The sequence below is a fragment of the Natrix helvetica genome (genome assembly GCF_964273705.1).
Source record: "Natrix helvetica genome assembly, chromosome: 3".
NCBI lineage: Eukaryota > Metazoa > Chordata > Lepidosauria > Squamata > Natricidae > Natrix > Natrix helvetica.
The window spans coordinates 44,525,089-44,547,849 of NC_138549.1; the positions used below are offsets into that span (position 1 = coordinate 44,525,089).

The 22,761-nt window shown below is 39.2% G+C and overlaps 1 protein-coding gene across 1 annotated transcript in view; it reads left to right on the top strand.

Moving 5' to 3' along the window:
- SHROOM2 (shroom family member 2) overlaps positions 1–22,761 on the top strand; it is a 125,745-nt gene that overhangs the window by 42,575 nt on the left and 60,409 nt on the right. Inside the window, exon 2 of the mRNA XM_081946807.1 lies at positions 17,407–17,558. Within this exon, the coding sequence (XP_081802933.1) occupies positions 17,407–17,558 (152 nt within the window). The remainder of the gene's footprint in view (positions 1–17,406; positions 17,559–22,761) is intronic.

Consider the following 22,761-nt stretch of genomic DNA (forward strand, 5'->3'; position numbering starts at 1 on the left):
CAAGACAGTAAGCATACACTTTGAGAGGAATGTAGTACTACTGGTTGTTTGCATAGTATGATCATCTTGAGCCACTTAGGAGGCAAACAAAAGCCTTTAGTGTGAAACTGATTAGAATCTTGTCAGTTTCAGGTAGCAGCTGAAGCCAACTATCCATAATCAACTAGTTAATAACTAATTAAGGTCACACAATTGAGCTTGTTAACTTGCAGTTAACACTTTTTCAAGAAGTACTGTGCTGCTCAGAAAAGTAGCTCAGAAATGAATCACTTATTTAACACCTAATAAGAGGGTAGCAAATAATGGATCAGGCACAGGACACCGCCTACTAATTGAGTGTACTGGCAAATATCTGACTTAAAGACACCACAAAGATCATAAATATGGGCATTGGTCACAAAGTTGCCTTTTTATCATCATTGTGACTGAAGTCACTGTTCAAGGCAATTACTAAATAACTACTTGTACAAGAGATGCAATGGTTGGAGTATAATGCAAAGTAGAGAGGCATAACATGCATAGACTTTCTGCAAGTCTCAATAGGTTTGAGGAAGAATTTCAGGGCCTCCTTCCCTGTCTTTCTGCTACAGTTTTCATGTGTTTCCCCTTTTAATATTGTGGAAATCTCTCTCATCAATTACTTTTGAAAGGAAATATGAATGCATATAAAATAGAGTTTATAGGATCATGTGGTTTTTCAATGGCTTGGATTGATGGTGGTATACTAGGTAATGCATATGTCTCTGTTATATGGAAATAGCTGGATACCTGTGTTTTGCTATGAAACTATGTGATCAGGCTTGATACTTAAAGCTTGAAAATTAATGTAGAATGTGTAACTCCTTAGCATCAGAGCGGGTTAATATAAGGCAACTGGCAGGTGGAACAGAGTTCTTTTCAGGTGGGGAGAGGGAGTAGAATGTCTAAACTCCCAGCCTGCAGGCCAGATGAGTCACGTGATCGCCCGGACTAGCGAAAGGGTAGCATCGGCGCATGTTAATATAATACTGTATAAGAAATACTGATAATCTGATGGTCATTTCGACAAATCCTTTATAAGCGAGCACCTAGAAGCCAAGAGGAACACACGTGCCAAATTTCAAGTTTGTAGGCTTTACAGTTCTGGAGATTTCGTGATGAGTGAGTGGTATTTGGCTTTTAAATATATAGATTAACAGGAAAAATCCCAGAACATGTACCTACCCATCTAAATACTTTCTTTTCTAAACGAAGTAACAATAATGTTTTATGTAAATTAAGGCCTAGCCTCCAACACTCTGTCCTGCAGGGGTGACGGCGGTGAGTGGTAAGGGAAGTGAGCCCAGGCCGGCATCCCTGCCTCCTTCCTCTGAGAGCCAGCTTGGGGGATGGCCAGCCTCCCCCACCGCTGGACCCCTCCCTCGCTGCCCCTGCCGGATGGAGCATTAGAGGCCAGGCAGAAATCCAGAACCCCGAGAAGACACAGCTGTGGCACTTTGAAGGCTACTTGCATTGCGAAATTCCGCCTCATTGAAAATTTTCTGACATTTTGCAAGGCGGCTCTCAAAGAGAACGAAGTAGCCACAGTGCACCCAGAGCTGCTGCTTCTTTTTTGCAATAGCCGAGGATGGAAGAGGAGCTGAGGAACTGCAGAGAGCCTCCCACATGTTGCACCCCCATCCCAGCCTTCACCTGTGCCTCCACACCAATGTCTTCCGAAGCCGCCACCGCAATGGGGTTGGGGGGGGGGCAAGCCAGCAAGCTGGGTGCCCGAAAACAGCAGGGAGGTGTGGGTCAAGACTGGGAGGGGGTGCAACACGGCTCTGATCTCCAACCTCGACACCTGTCCTCAGCTGTTGCGAAGAAGAAGTGGCAGCTCTGGGTGCGCCACACCCACTTTGTTCTCTTTGAGAGCTGTCTTGCAAAATGTCAGAAAATGGGGTGGAATTTCAGAACCTTGCAGGTTGCCACTCACTTCCTACTAGGAATGGAGACCACCGGACTCAAGGCTACATACATTTGAGGTGGCACCTGCAGCACCGCAATGCAAGCACCGTATTTTTCAGAGTATAAGACGCTTCAAAGTATAAGACACTCATCGTTTTTGGGGAGGAAAACAAGGGAAACATATCTGCCTCTGCCTCCTTGCAACAAACAGCAAACAATGCAGACAATATACACTGTTTATAGTGTACATTTCAGACTATACTTATACAGATGCTGTTAAAATTGATGTGCTTTCTGGAAGTATAGTTATTGATTGCTATTTAAAAGAAGATACAATAGGACTGGGCCTCTTCAGATCAAGCATTTATTTTAAAAAGCTTCATTTTATTAAGCTGTCTAGCACAATAATACAGCAGTCTTTCAAAAGTAATAATTCGAACGTTCTATAGGCATTTATAGTTATTGACTTACTTCCTTGCAGCAAACAGCCTGATTAGCACAAGAAAAAGAAATCTGCCTCTGCCTCCCAGCAATTTGCCTCCTGGAGGAAACAGCAAGTTTCACTTTCAATTTCTCCCAATCATCAGCTGTTTCAGGCTGCAGGGATTGCTATAGCCTATTCCAGCCTCTGCAAGCCCCTGTTTTCTGCAAGGAGATGAATTGCTGGGAGGCAGAGGCCAAAGGATTGGGGCCAGTGGGTGGGTCGGTGTGGCTATAAGACGCACCCACATTTTCGGAGTATAAGACACACCCAAATTTTCACCCTCTTTTAGGGAGGAAAAATGTGCATCTTATACTCCAAAAAATACAGTAGCCTTCAAAGTGCCACAGCCATCTCTTCTTGGGGTTCCGGATTTCTCCAGTAGGGAAAGCAAGCCCCTAGGCTGGGTGAGCCTAAAGGGAAGAGGCGGCTGAAGGCAGCCAAGGGAAACATATTCCCGCTCAGCACTTCCACCTACTTTCTTCCTTTTCCGAGGCAAAATGGGCCATCAAGCCAAACCTCCCACACCACTTTCTCGATTTTGCAGGGGGAGTGGGCAGGCCGGAGCCTGGGCAGCCACTGATGGGCAAGCGGAGGGGATGGCTGCGTTGAGGGGAGGAGGGGAAAACACAGGTATGTAGAGCACCCGCCCGCCTGCTCAGGACCTGCTTCTTCCTCTCCCGGTTCTCTCTGCACGCCTGCTTTTATTCCCACAAAACATGGCATCAGCTGTGAGGAGGAGAAGCAGGACAGGTAAGAGCAGTCACGGGTCGAACCCAGCAAACCTCCAGAGGTAGCTGAGAGGAAGAGCGGCACTTGCTTTTTTCCAGAGAGTAAGTCATCTGTGTACCAAGTTTGGTTGGAATTGCTCAAAGCATTCCAGAGTTATGCTGGAATACACACACACATACACACACACTGAGGGGTGTTAGGAGTGTCTTACCCCCACAGTATTTGTTTCCAGAGAGTAAGTCATCTGTTGTAGCAAGTTTGGTTGAAATTGCTTGAAATGTTCCAGAATTATGCTGGAACATACACACACACACATGCACACACACTCCAAGGGCGTCTTACCCTCCACAGTATTTGTTTCCAGAGGGTAAGTTATTTGTGTACCAAGTCTGGTTGAAATTTCTGGAGGCGTTGCAGAGTTATGCTTGAACATACATACATACATACATACATACATACATACATACATACATACATACATACATATATATATATATAAGAAAGATTGTGATTATTTTAGCTCATGTTTGCATTTTTGGCTGATACCTGGATTGGAAAAATTGTTTATTGGATTATATCTTGACATTTGAATGATTTCCTTTAAGTTCCTCTTTTCTTAGTAAACATATCCATCTCTTAAACCTTTTCTCAAAGGACTTGATTTTCATATGCAATGCCATCCAGTTGTACTTCTATTAAATCCAGCAGAATTGTGAAATCCAGCAGAATTTTATATCCTCCAAATGTCGATCTTGTATTCCATAGGAAATAAAATAAATGCAAAACGGCCGTAGTATTTCTCTTATTTTGGAGACGTGCAATTTTGAAATAATTTCTGTTAAGGATGTACAAATCAAATCAACCAAGGTTCAATTACAATACAACACAATAGCAGAGTTGGAAGGGACCTTGGAGGTATTCTAGTCCAACCCCCTGCCTAGGCAGGAAACCCTATACCATTTCAGACAAATGGCTATCCAACATCTTCTTAAAGACTTCCAGTGTTGGGGCATTCACAACTTCTGGAGGCAAGCTGTTCCACTGATTAATTGTTCTAACTGTCAGGAAATTTCTCCTCAGTTCTAAGTTGCTTCTCTCCTTGATTAGTTTCCACCCATTGCTTCTTGTTCTACCCTCAGGTGTCTTGGAGAACAGTTTGACTCCCTCTTCTTTGTGGCAACTCCTGAGATATTGGAACACTGCTATCATGTCTCCCCTAGTCCTTCTTTTCATTAAACTAGACATACCCAGTTCCTGCAACCATTCTTCATATGTTTTAATCTCCAGTCCCCTAATCATCTTTGTTGCTCTTCTCTGCACTCTTTTTAGAGTCTCCACATCTTTTCTACATCGTGGCGACCAGAACTGAATGCAGTATTCCAAGTGTGGCCTTACGAAGGCATTATAAAGTGGTATTAACACTTCATATGATCTTGATTTGAGATTATGATTCAGTCAGATTCATTAAAAGTGAACTGCTGTCACCAAAATGTTATTGAATCATCATATCTATGTATTGAGTTAAAGATGTTATTAAACAGGATTGCTTTTGAACCAAAACTTCAAGTTTAATCTTCCCACAGACTTCATTTGCTCTAATGTTTGGCTTCTGTTTTGTTTTTAGTTTTACTATTACTATATAAATAAATAAATATGTCTAGTGCTTCAAGATATAGAATAATACTGTTTTAGAATTGTAATGGTTACATTTATTACTTTTCTGAAATAGATTGTAAGAAATATAAATCTTTATCATGAAGTATATATTTAGCATAAATGAAAATGTTGTGGTTAAAATGCCTGCTTGTACAAATCACAAATATTAACCACAATAAGAAACTGTTTTGTTCAGACTTTTCAAGATTAAAAGTTAGAAGGAAAAGGTGGGTATTAAATTAAATCTTGGATTTCATATTTTCTTTTCCATAATGTTTCAGCTTTTGCAACCTGGGTGGCAATCTTGATCGTTAACAAGAAATATTTTAGTGTTTCTTGGAAAGAGGTTCATAAGCATTCTTTAAAACATGAGAGAATAAAAAAGTAGTCGGGTAATTTTTCACATTATGTTTTGAACTATAAATCCATCGAAATGAATGTTTAAACTGTTGTAAATATGTAGCCATGTAAAAATGTTTAAAGATGTAACTATAACTGAAAAATTGAGGTTGTATTTCAGATCTTGACGTTTTTTTCAATAATGATTCAAAATATATGCTTGCTTTAGAATCACCATTTAATATTTTAAAGAGGAAAAAGTAGTTCATAGAAAATACATGATTTGATTTTACCTTCAATTTTTGCTTATTAACTTTTCCTTTCACTTGCCAGTTCTCTACATTTTATCAAGATTACAATTTCAGATGTCTTTCTTTGGCAAGTAGCATTTGAAAAGTCTGTAGACATAACTCCAGAACTCTTCCTCACACAGGCAGATCTACTCAGAGGTGGGTTGCTGCCAGTTCGGCCCGGATCCACCAAATCAGTAGTAGCGGCGGCGGGAGGTTCTCCATTATATAGAGCAGGGCTGTCAAAATCGCAGAACGGATGCATCACATGCTGGCCACACTCATGTCTGGTTTAGCGAAGGGGGAAAAGGTCCCAATAAGTCACATGATGCTGCTGTGACGACGCAAGTTTGATACCCCTGCAGTAGAGCATTTTCTCAACCCAGCAAGTTTAAGATGTGTGGACTTCAGCAACTGTAAATTGTTTTTTTACAATTTACGATGTCCTTTAATTATAATATTCATCTTGTTAATATGCTATCCAAATCACCCAAATTAGTTCACACAAGATGGGAACAATAATTTTAAATCAACCTTTCTTCTTCCTAATATTAGTTTGTTTATTAAGAGTTACACATTGCCTATCTTGCCTAGAAGCGACTCTGAGCATATCTTTATGTGTTGGGACTTTATTATCAAATTTCCCAACTAGCATCAACAAAGCCAATTCTAAGAATTGAAGCCAAACAGAAAAAGAGCAAATGGGAGGAAAGATCTAGATTTTGTCCATTTAAAAAAAATAATGCTCATAACACTAACATTTAGGCCAGATATCCTAAATTTATTTTTAGTTGTAAGAGATATTAGGGAAAGAGAGTTGAGGTCATTTACTGTATGTCTGACACCGAAGCAATGCTGACAACTAAGGATCGTTTTCCAGCATAAGATATTAATGAAAAGAAACAAAAATGTGAATTCTCCAAGGACTATAACTTGATACAAAGTCATCATTCCACATGACACCAGATAATGTATGACATAGCCCGCTTGTTCATACAGGTGTCGTTAAAGGAATGTGGACATTTTTGCATCAACAATGAAAGTTGATCAGCAAATCGGTCTGCAGCATCTCTATTCGTCTTTTATCTGTTTAAATCTGCAGACATTCCCTTTCCTCCTGTTCCTTGTATGTTGTCAGTGCTTGAAAATAGATTTGTAACTATTCTTGGAATGTTCTACATTATTGTTTTGTAGGAAGTTATCACCTAGCCCTCTCCCAGAAAAATGAAATATCCTAGGAAATATTGATAAGGCAGAATATTATATTTTCCTGGAGGTGAAAAAGGGAGAAACACATTTTAAACACAGAGTAAATTCCTGCAGCTTCCCCGCTTTGTCAATGGGCCATTAAGAAGGCCAAGCTAGTCCACTTTACATAATAAAGAGTTCTCCCCTTCAGCTCCAGGGGGGATGGCAATGAAGGCAGGATAATATTGCCTTTTACTCGACTGACCACATGGCATCTAAACTCAATCAAACCTGAATTCAAAACTCACCCTAGAGGGTTGCCCTTGCACGGGCCCATGGGAGTCTGGCAACCAATCAGAATACATTTCTTACACAGGAACAGGAAACAGAGAGGTGGGGCAGAACAGATTATAAAAATCCCTGCAAGCCCTTCTTCAGCCCTTCTTCTTGTCTGCTCTTCTCCTTCTCTTCCCTTCTCTTCTCTTCTCCACCAACATTGAACCATGTGATCACCTTTGCTGTTCAGGACTCAGGCCATGTGGTCCTGTCCACCATTAAAACCATCTTTCCAAGCAGCCTCCATGTCTCCAGTGTCTTTTTCCCCACTTGGAGCCGAACCCAGGACATTTCTTCCAACAATTGGCACCCCAGATGGGACTCCAAGCTAGCCTAACAAATGGATATGGCCCAGGTAAGCCTCCCATGCCGGCACAGACCCCATTGAGTCTGTGGGTGGACTTTATCTTGGCCTTAGCCATTTGGATCTAGGCTTTAAAGGGGTTTTGAGTTTGAGCTCAAAGGCTGCCTGGAAAGAAGGTGAGTACCTCTAAATTTTAATTCTCTAAAATTTAATTTTAAAGCATGGGAAATGTGTGTATGCCTGCCTGTGTGTGACTAGTGTGTGTGAAAATGGATGGAAAAGTGAATGGATTTTTTATTTTTTGTTGTTGCTGCTGTTTTTGTCCTGTGAGAGAAAAAAGCTAAAGCCCATAAGAAAGTTAGTGAGAAAAAGGGAGGTACGCATACCCGCTCCGACAGCACCCCTCCTGGGTCACTGTGTGGCTGGTCCTCCGGGTCTCTTTCCCCAAGACTTGAAACTGTAAGAAAAGTCCCTGCGTGAAAGGGCGCGAATCGAGAGAAGGTTCCCGTGGTGAGGAACGCGTCAAAAGTCCCTCCGAAGGGCACCCCCAGAAAAGTCCCTCCGAAGGGCACCAATAAGACCCTCCGAAGGGCAAACAGAGAAAGTCCCTTCAAAAGGGCGCGAAAGGTCCTCTAAGGACGCGAAAGTAAAGCGGGGAAATACGAAGTGGCAAACCCGGCTAGGATGAAGTGAACCCACATCTAAACGGGATCATGGGAAGCGGTAGCTCGAGGGTAGCCATGGAAACCCCCCTAGGGGAGTTGTTGGGGGCCTGGGACGAAAAGCAAATGCCCGTCCTGGCCAGAATGAAGAAAAAAAAGAGCAGATTGTAGAAAATGGGCTTTGCTGAAAGATGATACAGGAAAAACTAATTTGGCTGAAAAGGTACTTAAAAGAAAATGGTGGGGTTTCTTTTTTTTTTCCCCTCTTGTCTGTCTCTTTCTCTGTCTTCTATATAACCACGTGGTTTTTGTTTGTTAAGATTTGTGCCTTCCCCAACTTAACTGAAATTCATGGTGGGAATGATTTTGTTTTTCCCTCTTTGTCTGTGTGTGTATGTCTAAGTCTTTGTGCACCCTCAAGGTAATTGTAACTAAGATGTCTCCAATCCAAAAGACAAGAATTTTAAAGTGTTCAAAGAAAGAAAGGAGTAAACTGGCAGAAATTGCCTTTGCTCAGTTTGTTGGGCCTAGAAAACTAACTGAAACTGGGAGGAGTCTTTACTTTGTGTCTGTTCTGGCCAGCAGAAACAGAGTAAAAATATTTTTTTTTCCTTCCTTCCTTGCCTATACCTTAAAGTAACAACCCAGGAAATGTTTGCAAGAAAAGTTTCATCCTTGCATTTATTGTGTGTCTAAATGATTTTACCTGTCCATTTCTTTCCTGAAGCATGTGAATCCAGACTCCATTTCTCATCTGTGATATCCCCATAATGTTTATCTGTTTAGCTGCTTAGTAACTAATGGTTTTATTTTTTTCAAACTCTGCCTGCAAGCTATCTACCCCCCCCACGCCCCTCCCTTACCTCTAATCCTCCAACAATGCCTTTTCTGTGGGGGAGGGAACCTTGTTCTCATGTCTTTCAGCCCTAGAAGATTGTACTCTTCAGGTGAGTATAGATTTTTTTTCCCTTTTGGGGGGAGGAGGAGAGTGTTGCCTTGCATGTATGAAATGAAGGAAATTCCTACTAAAGGTTTGCCTTCAACCTGAGTAAAAACCCTCTGCACATTTTTCTGGCCAACCTACTCTATTAGTCCTAAAGTAAAAACCTGGCCTCCAGAAGGCAGTTTTGATTTAGATTTTGTCAACAAATTTGCTGATTTTCTGGCCACCATCAGATGAATCAAGGGCCCCACCCAGATGCAAATGATGTGTTAATGAAAGTCTCCATACATCTTGGATCTTTAAAAATATGCCAGCATGTGCTGGGAGAGCCAACCTGGCTGAATGCAAACAATGTGTGGACAAACATCTCTGTACATTGTTTCTATACATCTTGATATTTAAAAATGCCAGCGCGTGCTGGGATATCAAGATAGAATTTGGATCTTTAAAAATTAGCCAGCGTCCGCTGGCAGGTCCAAATTAGAAACGAACACCCCAGGGCAGAGACAGGCATTAACAATCTAGTGCGTGATCATTTCCAGACCTGGAGGGAAGTTGAGATCCTTTAATAATAGAAAATGGAGCTCATTGGCTTATGTACAGCTCCCTGAAGTAATTGTAATAACTGCCTTGCATGAAGAAAGAATGAAATGGGATTTTTCTATGTGAAATTAATGATTGCAGTGCAAATGTGAGTATGTTGATGGTAAAGTTGGTATGAATGTAGTTTGATTCCCTTTCATATAAAGAAGCAGTCAGTTACAAGGTTGTTTAATGGTATGTGTGTGTATGCATGTGTGTTATCATTTCCAAACCTGAAGGGAGGGTGAGATCCTCTAATAAAAGAAAATGAAGCTTGGTGGCTTGTGAAAAAAAAAAAAGCTTCCTGAAATACCTATGATTGTTTGGCATGAGCAAGCATGAAGGTCTGATTGCAGTATGAATGTGAGTATGTGTCCCCCATGCCCCAGGGAGTGATAAGTGAATGGATCCAGAGATCCACGTGATTGCCTGTGTGAATCTCCCCCCCCCCCCCCCATCTTCCTTCTGGGTCATTCTTTGGAGGGAAGTAGGAAAGGTGGGGAGAATGAGTGTCTGCTCATTTTTACCATGAGTGTGTGTATGAAACGCCCCAGTGATACCTGTGAATGCCTCTGGGCATTCCCCCCTCCTTCTTTCCCTCTTTCCTTTTGGGTCATTAAAGGCTGAAATTTTTTCTCCTCACTTTAACCACTTTTCCCCCCCTCTCTTCTGAGAAATTTGGAGTAAATGGGTGATCTGCTCCGCTTACCTTTCACTATTGTGATCTTTCATCTGCATATAAAAATTATGCAGTTACATTTCTTTGCTCTGAATACAATTTTGATTTTTTTTTCTTCTTCTGGAAATTTTTGAGGTTTAAAATGCTTAATTAAACCTATAAAAAGGAATGATTTTGAGATATTTTGCTTACATTTGTAAATGTTTTAACATATTAATGAGAATTTGATTCCATCTGAATGAAATTTGACATTTTGGAGTGTTGACTCAAAGTACCTTTTTTTTTAATTGCAATTTTTTTTTAAAGCTGTTTTTCTTCCCTCCCTCTTTTACACCTGAGTGCATTTTTAAATGTTTATGAGTCAAGGTGCTCTACCCTATGACATTTTATTTGTTTGTTTGTTTGCAACACAAGTTGTCCCTCTTGGAAATTTACTCATCTTACTGCAAAAGTGTTTCAATCATACAGGCAGTGGGAATGTCATGTTCCATGAAATTTACATCGTCTGCCTCCTGAAATAATGTTTGGATTTCCACACTTGGACAGAATGGAAACAAAGGACTGCTAGCTCAAACCATAACTCTCCAATTTGCTGCTGGTGATTGCCTCCTGATAAAACCTGACATGAGAAAAAAAACTTAGCCAAGCCTGGGACAGACTGCCAAGACTGACTGACCACTCTTACCAGCAAGCCAAGCCTAGTACCATCCAGCAGACATGAAAGAACCCTGAAGGAGATGAAGAAGTAAAGACCAAAAGACTCTTTTCAATTCCCAGAAGACAGCTGAAAAGATTATGGGGAGGGTGGAATTTGATAAGGTTTTCTTTCTCTGTTTCATTCACAGAAATTTATTATGCTTTCTTCCTTGCCTCATTTATATTGTAATCAGTTTAATGTACTCATGTAAGAATTGTATTTGAGAGTGGCTAGCACAGCAAGTTCTGAACACCTTAGATTTCTGGCTGGTGGGAGGGAAATTTTCCCCAAAATGTCTGTATTTTCTGTATTGTAGAAGCAGCTACACACACACACACACAGAGGGAGAGAGAGAGGCCCCATTCAGAATTAGATTGAAACTATCTCCTTGACCCAACTCCACAAAGCTTTTCCTACGTTGATTTTTGCCTTTGCACAAAAGCCTAAACAGTGATATCTCCCTTTTAATCCCATGGGGGAAGGGAAGTTCCCCTCAGGCAATCCCCCCACTTGAAGAGTAGCAGAAAGGATCTTCAAAACTCAAACCCCGACTGACTCAAAAAAATAATAATAATAATGATGCTGCCCAGTTGCCCAGTAAAGCAGGACATGTTGCACTGGTGGTCTCTGATAGGAGTCCCTGGGCTCATTGTGTGTAACTTTTAAAAAATACTAAATAGCTTGTATTGCACACTAGCTAAACTCAATTTGGCCTCACTAAAATAGGAGCCAGGGCAAGTTAAAGAAATCCCTTGGAAATGGGCAGCCTGTACTTCTTTAAAAGGAAGAATCCTTCAATGGCTGTGAAGGTTTTTTTGGGGACTTCTGCTTGCTTGTAACCTGGAAGCTCACAGAAAGTGATATCAAACATCTGAAAATAATTGGCATGGTAAATTGGATATTGTAAATTTCTTTCCAGAAATTGTGCCCTGGTTGCTAAGACCTTCATGGTTGAAAGCTCTCTGGGAGCCACTGAAGGGATCCTTCTGCTGTCTCTTTCAATGCTTTTCCATCAGAAAAATTAAGTTTCCCTGATCTGACCAATTTTATCTTTTGTCAAAAACATGTGCGTTCCACTCACATTTTTTTGAAAAAAAAAGGAGGGATTGTAGGAAGTTATCACCTAGCCCTCTCCCAGAAAAATGAAATATCCTAGGAAATATTGATAAGGCAGAATATTATATTTTCCTGGAGGTGAAAAAGGGAGAAACACATTTTAAACACAGAGTAAATTCCTGCAGCTTCCCCGCTTTGTCAATGGGCCATTAAGAAGGCCAAGCTAGTCTACATAATAAAGAGTACTCCCCTTCAGCTCCAGGGGGGATGGCAATGAAGGCAGGATAATATTGCCTTTTACTCGACTGACCACATGGCATCTAAACTCAATCAAACCTGAATTCAAAACTCACCCTAGAGGGTTGCCCTTGCACGGGCCCATGGGAGTCTGGCAACCAATCAGAATACATTTCTTACACAGGAACAGGAAACAGAGAGGTGGGGCAGAACAGATTATAAAAATCCCTGCAAGCCCTTCTTCAGCCCTTCTTCTTGTCTGCTTTTCTCCTTCTCTTCCCTTCTCTTCTCTTCTCCACCAACATTGAACCATGTGATCACCTTTGCTGTTCAGGACTCAAGCCATGCGGTCCTGTCCACCATTAAAACCATCTTTCCAAGCAGCCTCCATGACTCCAGTGTCTTTTTCCCCACTTGGAGCCGAACCCAGAAGGACATTTCTTCCAACAATCATTTCTTCCAACAGTTTAATGAAGGTTTTTCCCCCCTGGGGGGGATTACCAACCTTCCCCTCATCATTTTAAGGATTTATAGCACTTTGTTACAGTTCTGTTCAGAAATCAGCTTTCTTTGTACATGGCATGTCATATTTAGTTTGAACAGTGATTAAAAAGTTTTAGATCAGTGTTAGCCATTTTAATAAATAGCTTTTGAACTCTCCTGCATGAATTCAGGTGAGTTTATTTCAGAAAATGCTGTCATACTCATGTTTTTGATGTACAGCATTTTATGAAATGATGAATTCAGAAATTAAGGAAACGGTGTAATGTTGGGTAAGACTAAACTTGTAAAATACAATAAACATAAATAAGTTACTTTCTAAACTTGTAGAAAGCTTTCTGCAACTAAGGGAGCATTAATTTGATTGATAACTAATGGTAACAACTCATTTATTAATAATTCTATACCAAATCCTGATTGTATACTAGGAATTTCCATGTCCAGAAATGTGGTTTAGGCATCAGATCTTCTGCATTTTTTTTCAAAACATTTATTGAAATTAATATTTATATCTCAACTTTAATTTTGTTGATATTAGATCTGTCTACTCTTAATACAATACAATACAATAGCAGAGTTGGAAAGGACCTTGGAGGTATTCTAGTCCAAAACTGTTGAAACCACATTTGAGTTAGAATCAACACAATGAAAGCATGGCAGTGAGAAAAAAATTAAAATCTTCAGAACTAATGTTAGTTTTTTATGTTATCTTGCTGCTTTATTCATAAATGTTAAAAACAAAGCAAAGTAGTACAGTTAAAATTTATGCATTGTATTGTTTTCAAAAAGTATACAATACAATAGCAGAGTTGGAAGGGACCTTGGAGGTCTTCTAGTCCAACCCCCTGCCTAGACAGGAAACCCTATACCGTTTCAGACAAATGGCTATCCAACATCTTAAAGACTTCCAGTGTTGGGGCATTCACAACTTCTGGAGGCAAGCTGTTCCACTGATTAATTGTTCTAACTGTCAGGGAATTTTTCCTCAGTTCTAAGTTGCTTCTCTCCTTGATTAGTTTCCACGCATTGCTTCTTGTTCTACCCTCAGGTGCCTTGGAAAATAGTTTGACTCCCTCTTCTTTGTGGTAACCCCTGAGATATTGGAACACTGCTATCATGTCTCCCCTAGTCCTTCTTTTCATTAAAGTAGACATACCTAGTTCCTGCAACCAATGTTTCCTCTAATTTTTTTTCAGTGTGAGCGGAAAAGTATAGTGTTTGAGCAGCACATTTTCATGCCTGAGCACCTGAATTTTTTTCATAGATGTCACCGAAGACAACGAAATCAGTGTTATTTGAAACTCAATTCTACCATGTAAATATACATTAAGTAAAGAAATCTCCCTATACAGGTAGTCCTCAATCTACGATCCTAATTGAGCCCAAAGTTTCTATTGCTAAATGAGATATTTGTTAAGTGAGTTTTGCCCCATTTTACAACCTTTCTTGCTTACACCTTTCACCTTTAAGTGAATCACTGCAGTTAAATCAGTAACCTGGTTGTTAAGTCAATCTGACTTTTCTACTGACTGCTTGGCAGAAGGTTGCAAAAGGTGACCCCAGGACACTGCAACCATCATAAATATGAGGCAGTTGCCAAAGATCCAAATTTTGATCATGTGGCCATGGAGATGCTGCAATGATCATAAGTGTGAAGAACAGCCGTAAATCACTTTTTTCAGTGCTGATGTAACTTTAGTCATTAAGTGAACTGTTGTAAGTTGAGGACTACTTGTATTCAAGTTCAATGGATGACTCTCTATGGGAAAAGGATCAAAACTTCCCTCTATCCACATTTTCCATAGTATGAATTACTTTATATGCTTTATACTTTCCCCCTTACTATCCAATAGTCTGCAGTGATATTAGCAAGTTATGAATAAATTACCAATTGATGTAGATTAGCAATTGGGGCACATAAAGAAACAAACAAACGATGGGCAAGGAGGGAGGGGGAGGAAGGAAGGAAGGGAGAGAGAGACACACACAGAGAGAGAGAGAGAGAGAGAGAGAGAGAGAGAAAAGGAAAGAGGAGAAAGAGAAAAAGAAAGGTGAGAGGAGGGAGGGAGGATAAGAAAAGGAGGCAGAAAAAAGAAAGAGAAAGAGAAAGAGGAAAGGAAGAAAGAAGGAAGGAAAGAAAAAAAAGAAAAAAGGAAGGAAGAAAAGAGGAGAGAAGAGAAGGAATAGAGGCCAAAAAATCAAACAAGGAAAAGTAGGAAAAACTTTCAGTGGAAAACACTATTTTTCCATCAGCGCAAAACTTTCCTAAACAAGGTTAATTTTCCGGATTTTGAGTTCCTGGGCTAGTCGGACCAAGAAGCCTCTGTTTTCTTTTTGTTTTCGAGCAATAAAATCAAATAAAATCCATGGAGTACCAGCTCGACTCCCCCTTCCTGCGAAAAAAACTTGAGCCCCAATGCTCCGAACGCAGAGGCTGGATTCAGACATGTACACACCCGGCGTGGGTTTCCACTTGCTTGCATGGTGAGCGCCTCCCACACATCTGCATCTCGGAAGCGGAGCCAACAGCGGGGAGCCCAGCCATGGGGACTTAGCCGACAAACCTCAACGGAAGCAGCACGCTGCTTCCCCCCTCAGTAACTTTGATCCAGGAGGGAACAGCCTCCCTGTCAATCAGCCATGCGCCAGCGGAGGGAGCCCAATCATAACCCTAGGCGGCCACATTTCTGTTGGCCAAAGGTCCGCCCTCCTCTGGGTGTGTCCAGGCATTATAATATCCCGGCCCAGCTGACAGAAGCCTCCTAGCCGCCTGCAGCTTAAAGTCCATCATGCTAAAGATCACTGCACGGCAGTTGGAAACTGTAGGTAGGTAGAGAGAGAGAGAGTAGGTAGGTAGATAGAGGGGGGGAGAGAGAGAGAAATACAGTAGTAGTTAGGGAGAGAGAGAGAGAGTAGGTAGATAGGGAGAGGGATAGAAAGAGAGAGAAATACAGTAGGTAGGGAGAGAGTGAGTAGGTAGGTAGGTAGGGAGAGGGAGGGAGGGAGAGAAATACAGTAGGTAAATAGGTAGATGTTTCCAGGTGCATTTATCCATGTGCTGGAGAAGGAAATCGCTAACAACCTAAGACTTGTTTCTGCTGGCACAGCACTTGATCAATGTAACTCTCATCAATCACTCTAACTAAAAAGCTTTGCGAAAGGGGGAAAAAAAGTTTTTACACTCTGCAAACCTCCCCAAAACGGCCCATTTTTCTCGAAAATGGGCCAGTTGTTTGTCACAAAAATTGCATGCATAGCCTTATGGAGGCTTATAGAGTGCTGCTGGGGGCTGGGGCCCATTTTTTGCTCATTTCTGCCTCCCCAACCCCCAGGAGCTGTCTGAAAGCTTCCATAAGGCTATGCACGGCCATTTTGGTGAAGGGGCAGGGCTTCGGGAGGCAAAAAAATGCTGTATTCGATGTATAAGACGCACCCAGATTTTCGGCCTCTTTTTTGAGGGAAAAAGCTGTGTCTTATACTCCGAAAAATACGGTATCTCTTGTACTCCTTATCCATTCTCTGGATTTAGGGACTGTTTTTTTTTCATATTAGGTTCATAGATAAGTTATAGAAATTGTTGGTTTTTTTTAAAATCTAGGAGCATTTCTACAATGGATAGTTTAAGAAAGTGTAGAAGTAATATTTCTAATTATAGAAAATTACTGTACTATAGTTCATGTTTTCATATAAGCTTACTGAAATTCCACTTTCTGTTCTGTTAAATAAAACAAGATTCCAACCGATGGCTTGTTTTTTTGCTTTTGTTTGGTTTGTTTTTGCCTTCGGAAGTTCTTTCTTGGTCTGTTTGGTAAATATTACGAAGAAAGAACATACCTTGCTTTACTTCAAATGTTCTATTTATTATTAAATTCAAAAAGGCAGTTATGCAACAATCTTTGTTGAGGATTATGGCAATAAACAGTTTCGCCCACCCTCTTTCAGGCAAATATCTATGTAATATGGTATGTTTCTGAATGAAGCAAAAAATTATCAGAAGCAAGAGGAAAAAAATGTAACAATTACAAGGACTAGTAGGAAATAGGATAAATGTCTGTGTTGTATTATTTTTTCTTATAAAGGTTTCTTTAGATAACTAACACATTAAATGTACTTCCTTGTATTGTTCCATATGTCATTTTTCTCCATAGAGCAGTGTTTTCCAAATTGTTTAGGTGTTAACTTCTGTTTAAAGAGCACCTGGAGGCCATGACTAGAAGGTCCTTTTCCCAGCTCTGGCTGATATACTCAATGAATGACAAACTTGGCTTCAGTAACTTATGTTCTCGTTACAAGTAATGTCAGCATTTTGATATCAATGATGGGATAGGTTTTGATTACAGTGATCTAATTGATGCTTAATTCCAATAAAATAAGTGCAGTGTCATTTGTGGGAATATTTATATCGGGATGAATGTCCAACTTTCTATGATGGAAGCTGAGATTTATAGCACTTTAAGTTTGGAATTGCTGCTTAGCTGAAGAAAGTAACAGCATGTGAGTTTTGCGTCTTAATATGGTGTTATAAGGGACTTTTGGACAAGAAAATTTAACCACAGTGCCTTCGTAACGTCCAGATCAACTAAGTTTGGATTCCTTGTCTTTCCTTTTCCTTTTTCTTTCACCTCCCAGAATCACTTGTTAGTGAGATATAAATTAAATAAATGAAATGTTTCTTTTATACACTATTGTCAAGTTGGCCGATGGATTTCTATGAGATAAACATGCACAATATAAGTGTTTATTTAAATAACCTAGGTAAATAGAGTTGACAGTTATTTTTTTTCTCATATTTTTCAGATTGAAGAAGGTAGCAAAGCTGCAGCTGTGGATAAATTGCTGGCTGGAGATGAGATTGTCAGCATCAATGACATCAACCTCTCTGGCTTCAGACAAGAGGCAATCTGTTTAGTGAAAAGCTCACACAAATTTCTAAAGCTTGTGATAAAAAGGTAAGATCACAATGTGTAGTAGCAAAAACTGAAATCAGGTTTTGTTTGGATATTATTAATTTAATGACAATGAATACTTTTTAAAGAAATTCCTTTGTCACTTTACAAATTTCTGTGTGCATTTTCTAATTTAACAACTCTAACATTTTATTTTCAGATTGCTTCAGAAAGCTAGTCTATGTTGTCATTCATTCTTGGGAAAAGATTACTTGACAATAGGTCAAGAAAACTTTTAGGGTTTGTTCTGTTGCATTTCTAAACCAAAACAACTGCAAGGTAAACATCGGGCTTGTACGTATTTTAAGCCTCATCACTTATGACTGTGACAGTTTTGAGGAAATGCACCTCATATATAGAAATGATGCTTTGTCATATATCATGGGTTTAATCATTGAATGATTGTGGTAAATATTCCTTCTCATTCTTTTAAAGGTTATAAAGTGTGATATTCATATATATCTCCATTGCAGTTTTTATGTATGTAGGCTTCTGCTTTTAAGACACACTATCCCAATTTGGAAAACTCCATGTATTCAATCTACAATTCCAATATTCCTAATAACCAAAAGCTTCAGAAGTCTGGGGTTTGTTGTCCCTGCATATATTGAGAGAATCTTATTGAGTAGAGTTATAGGACAATATGGCTATATGTAAAGAATGAAGTTGGCATCCTAAAGAAATTATGTCAACATAGATCAGATGCATTTGAAGACTATAAGAGGAATAGGCAAATATATGCTCACTCAGAAAGATGGAAAGAAAAAGACTAGCATATAATGGCTTTAATTTCTGTGTATTACAGTGCACAAACTTTATGTACAGTAACTAGATTATCAATCCGCCATCTACTTGTATATTACCTCAAGAGTAAAGTGACTCCAGAAACTTACACAATAAGATTGGCGCATCAAGTAAAGCAAAAATAAATAAAAAAACATGCAGGAAATACCTGTAATTCAATAAGAAAGGGTATAGAGCAGTGATGTGTATGCATGTGTGCACGCCAGAGCACCAGAAACCTGAAGACCAGCTGGCTGGCACACACACATGCCTGTTTTTTGCCCATTTTTCAGGCAATTTTTGGGCTGAAAAATGGCCCGAAAACCACCAAAAAACAGGCCTAAAACCAGCCTGGGTTTTGGCTGTTTTTCAGGGCATTTCGGGGGCATTTTCAGGGTGTTTTCTGGTGCTCTGGCGCCTGCGAAGACCAGCTGGCCAGCCTACATGTGCGTGCTGGAAACCAAAAGAGCAGCTGGTGACGGCATGCCTGCCTACAGAGAGGTCTCTGCGTGCCACCTCTGGCATGCAGGCCATTGGTTTGCCATCACGGCTATAGAGTTTATGGAGTCAGTTTGAGAACAGTCTTCGGGTTCAGTTCTATAATGAGGCCATATGCTACTTTACTTCTAAGCATCTAGTGAAATATCTTCTATTGGTCTTTAATCCTTGTTATCTAATGTGTTAAGAAATTGTTGAAGAATTATAATATAGAATCATGAGCAATGGGTGTTTAATATTTTACCATTGTCCTTAAAGAAAGCAGAATAAGATATCTAAACAATCAACTTTTGGGCACTGCTTTTTTTAACGATTTGGAGAGGCATAAAAGGGGGAGAGGGAGGAGGAAAATTCAAAGTCAGCAGGGAACAAAGAATGTGCCATTATGTTGTATCAAATGTCTTATGTTGCTTATAGTTAGGGTTTATGTCACATCCATGCGTTCCTGCTCTAAAGGAGCAAATTTCTATCCTTGAAACTAAACTTACTGAACTGGAAATGTTTAGACAATAAGAGAGGTATAAACACAAAACCTTCCAGAATACGCTTCCCCCAAATAGAACATGTAGATTGAGTAATGGTTTTCATGACTTGAATTTATTCATAAAATGATTTCCAAGTAAATGCCACAGAAGAGAAGAACTTTTAATTTTTTAAATGTTTATGTAAAGGCAAAAATTGATGTGATAGAGAAGTGGGAAGTGAAAGGAATGGGAAACCGAGGAAGCAGTAAACAGATGTCAAAATAACAGCAAATATGAATAGTTTCTGGGAGACCTACTAAAAAGTATCTATCCAAAGAACTAATAGATTATAACAAAGCCCCATCTGGTCTGAATATTTGATTTTGAGTTCTTGTTGAAGAAAGAGAACAATTAGTGTCAGCTATTCCCTAAGCTGCACATAATTTTTATTATATATCTATTTCAAGTCTTCTAAACATTCTACAGGATATCTCATTGCTCAACCATAAAGATACATGCTATTTCTGAATGATTGCAGGAATCTGCATCTAGATACTGGCTCTGTTACAATTAGTCCTCAGATTATAATCATAATGCAACCTGCCTATCATGGTCGTAAATCAGGTCACTCATCTAGCCAACTCAGTTTTATCACCTTTCTGATATTGATGTTAAACAAATCTCTGCAGTCATTAAGCAAACCAATGATTTGTTACAGACACAGTTTTACCAGAAATAAATGCTGTTGGTTTTTGGCAAAAAAAAAATGTTATAAAATATGTCATATGAAGATGTGATGCAGTTGCCAAGCACCCAAAATAATGAGGCAACCATTGGAAGTTTGAATCCAATTGTAAGTATTCCCAGGGAGATTTGTTGTAACTTCAAAGAGTTGTTAGATGACCGGTCCTAAGTTGAGGACTACTTATAATGTATCTATACATTTTAGTAACCCATCTTGCTGTGCTGCAAGTTTCAGGCTGAAAAACTTGCCAGTATAATTTTGGCATCGTTTATATCTATTGTTTAGCTTTACTCTTCAGTTACTTTGAAACAGAAAAGCATTAGAATTTCTTAGGCTGCTTGGTCAATTAATTTGATGCTGCAGTCAAGGAAATTGTCAGATAGCAGAAACAAACCTGACCCAAGTCAGAAGGTACCAGTGAGTTGCTCTCTTTTTCCTCATTATGCTGAGGATTATATTGAGAATTCCTTCCTAAATGCTTGAATGAGAGAAACAACCAAATTAAGATATCTTTGGTCTTTGTTTTCCAGGGCGTTTCCTAGTGGCAAAATATGTTTTCTTTTTGAAGTTCTGAGCATTAGTCTGAACCTTTTCATTAATATTTTAAAAGCAGTCTGTAACCAACCATACAGTGTGTTTTGGGGTATGCAGAGATACTGAAATAGTGAAGATATTAGTTTTCTCTGCCCTACTTATAGTGCTTAAACTAATTGCCAATAAAAATAAGTGAATTTTAAGTCTCCCTGTGTTAAAAAATAGTTTTAAATACTCATCCAATCCTAAAATCTTAGATCTGGAATTGATAATCTCTTCCAGCATACTGCACTTCTGAGATACTAATTCTCAAAATCCATGATAAGCTGAGTTCAGGCACTTAGGAAGCATGTTGACTTTATGTTAAATATGTGACTCTATGAATAAAATGAAAGTTTCGTGTGGTGTTGAACTTCCTTTTAACACTTTAATTTTTATACTGACGAAATCAAATGTAGAGTAACAAAATAGTGCAATCAAATGTAGTGTAAACAGTATTCTTTAATTTATTGTTTTGGACCTGCTAGGGCAAGTATGTTGTTTCTCTTTTGAAAACATTGTAGAAATGCTATTCATCTAAAAAGTATGTAACCTTCCTCTCCCTCCACACACAGTTTTGGAATCTTTCCGCATATCCGGTGTGGGTGTTCTTTGTTTGTTTTGTGTTTGTAATTGTATTAAAAGAACACCAAAATAATCTAACTAGTGTGTGTAATTGCAGTCTACACTAATTGTTAAAACAACTAACTTGATTTGTATATTTTACTGCAGCAGAACCTGATTTAGTACTTATTCAATGACCTTGACAGCACTTGTGGATTTGCTCTTTTATCAGTCAAATGTTCATGTTGATAATGCCTATACTTCAGGGGTGTCCAAACTTGGCAACTTTAAGACTTGTGGACTTCAACTCCCAGAATTCCCCAGCCAGCAGAGCTGGCTGGGGAATTCTGGGAGTTGAAGTCCACAAGTCTTAAAGTTGCCAAGTTTGGACACCCCTGCTATACTTCCATTATGGTAAAACAAAAACTGCTAAATTTCTTACCTCATCTCTAAAAGAAAAGCAGCATATCAGTTTTTTCTGAATAAACTATATATCCATAAAGGAGAATATTTGTAGCTCAGGTTTGAAATGAGGGGACTTGGTGCCCCCTGAGCTTGGTGGTTTTCTTGCAGACATTTCATTACCAAACTAGGTAACATCATCAGTGCTAGTCTGATTATATTACCTGGTTTGGGTAATTAAATGCCTGCAACAAAACAATCAGAGAGCACTAAGGAACCTTCAGAACCATTTATCCTTTCCTTCTTAAAGTTTTATAGGAAGTATTATGCAGTATCTTTATGTCAGTGAAGATTCAATCATCCAATCCAAAAGTGTCTAAAGGTTGAATCGTGGCAACTGGACCAAAGTTTGTTCATCTGAGACATTTTGTTGCTCATCAAGCAACTTCATCCATCAGAACAAAATTAGTTAGGGAGAGTCAGAGAAACTGTTGGAATGTACCAACTCTTGTCAAGAGTATATTATACAGTACCTATCCTATTGTTGCTGCACTGACTACAGCATTTCATTATTATTTTGATGATTTTAATGTTTTTAATGCTTTATACTGTAAACTGCCCAAAGTCATTAAATATGAGATGGGCAGTAAATAAAATTTGTAAATAAATAAAATAAATAAAAATTTAAATATGAACCTATTTGAAATATGAAATATGTCACACAAATAAAATGAAAACCAACTGCAGTGAGAGCAGAAGCAGTTATGGGATAGCTACCCAGGATAAAGGCATTTGCTATAATATTACGTTTCTTCATTTAAAATCCTAGTACACAAGTATGCACATTTGGATTTTTTAAAAATAAGGACATTGCTGTAAGCTGCAAGCTTCCCATTATAAGAAGGTAGGTAAGGTGGTAGGAAAATGTGCACAGATTGGGAGACCAAATAATTTACCTTAGAAATATTTCTGTTCTGCAAGAAAACAATAAAGTAAGATTCTTTTTGCTTGTGGAGGTTTGGGGTAACAAAAGGTATTTATGACTGGATGGGGTGTATGTAAGAGATACATTGTTTCATTAAACAGAGAAATGAATTATACTGGAATGCACATTTATTTGAGTAGCCATCTTTTAAATATGTTTTAGTCATGCTTACTCAGAGGAAGTTAATTGGAA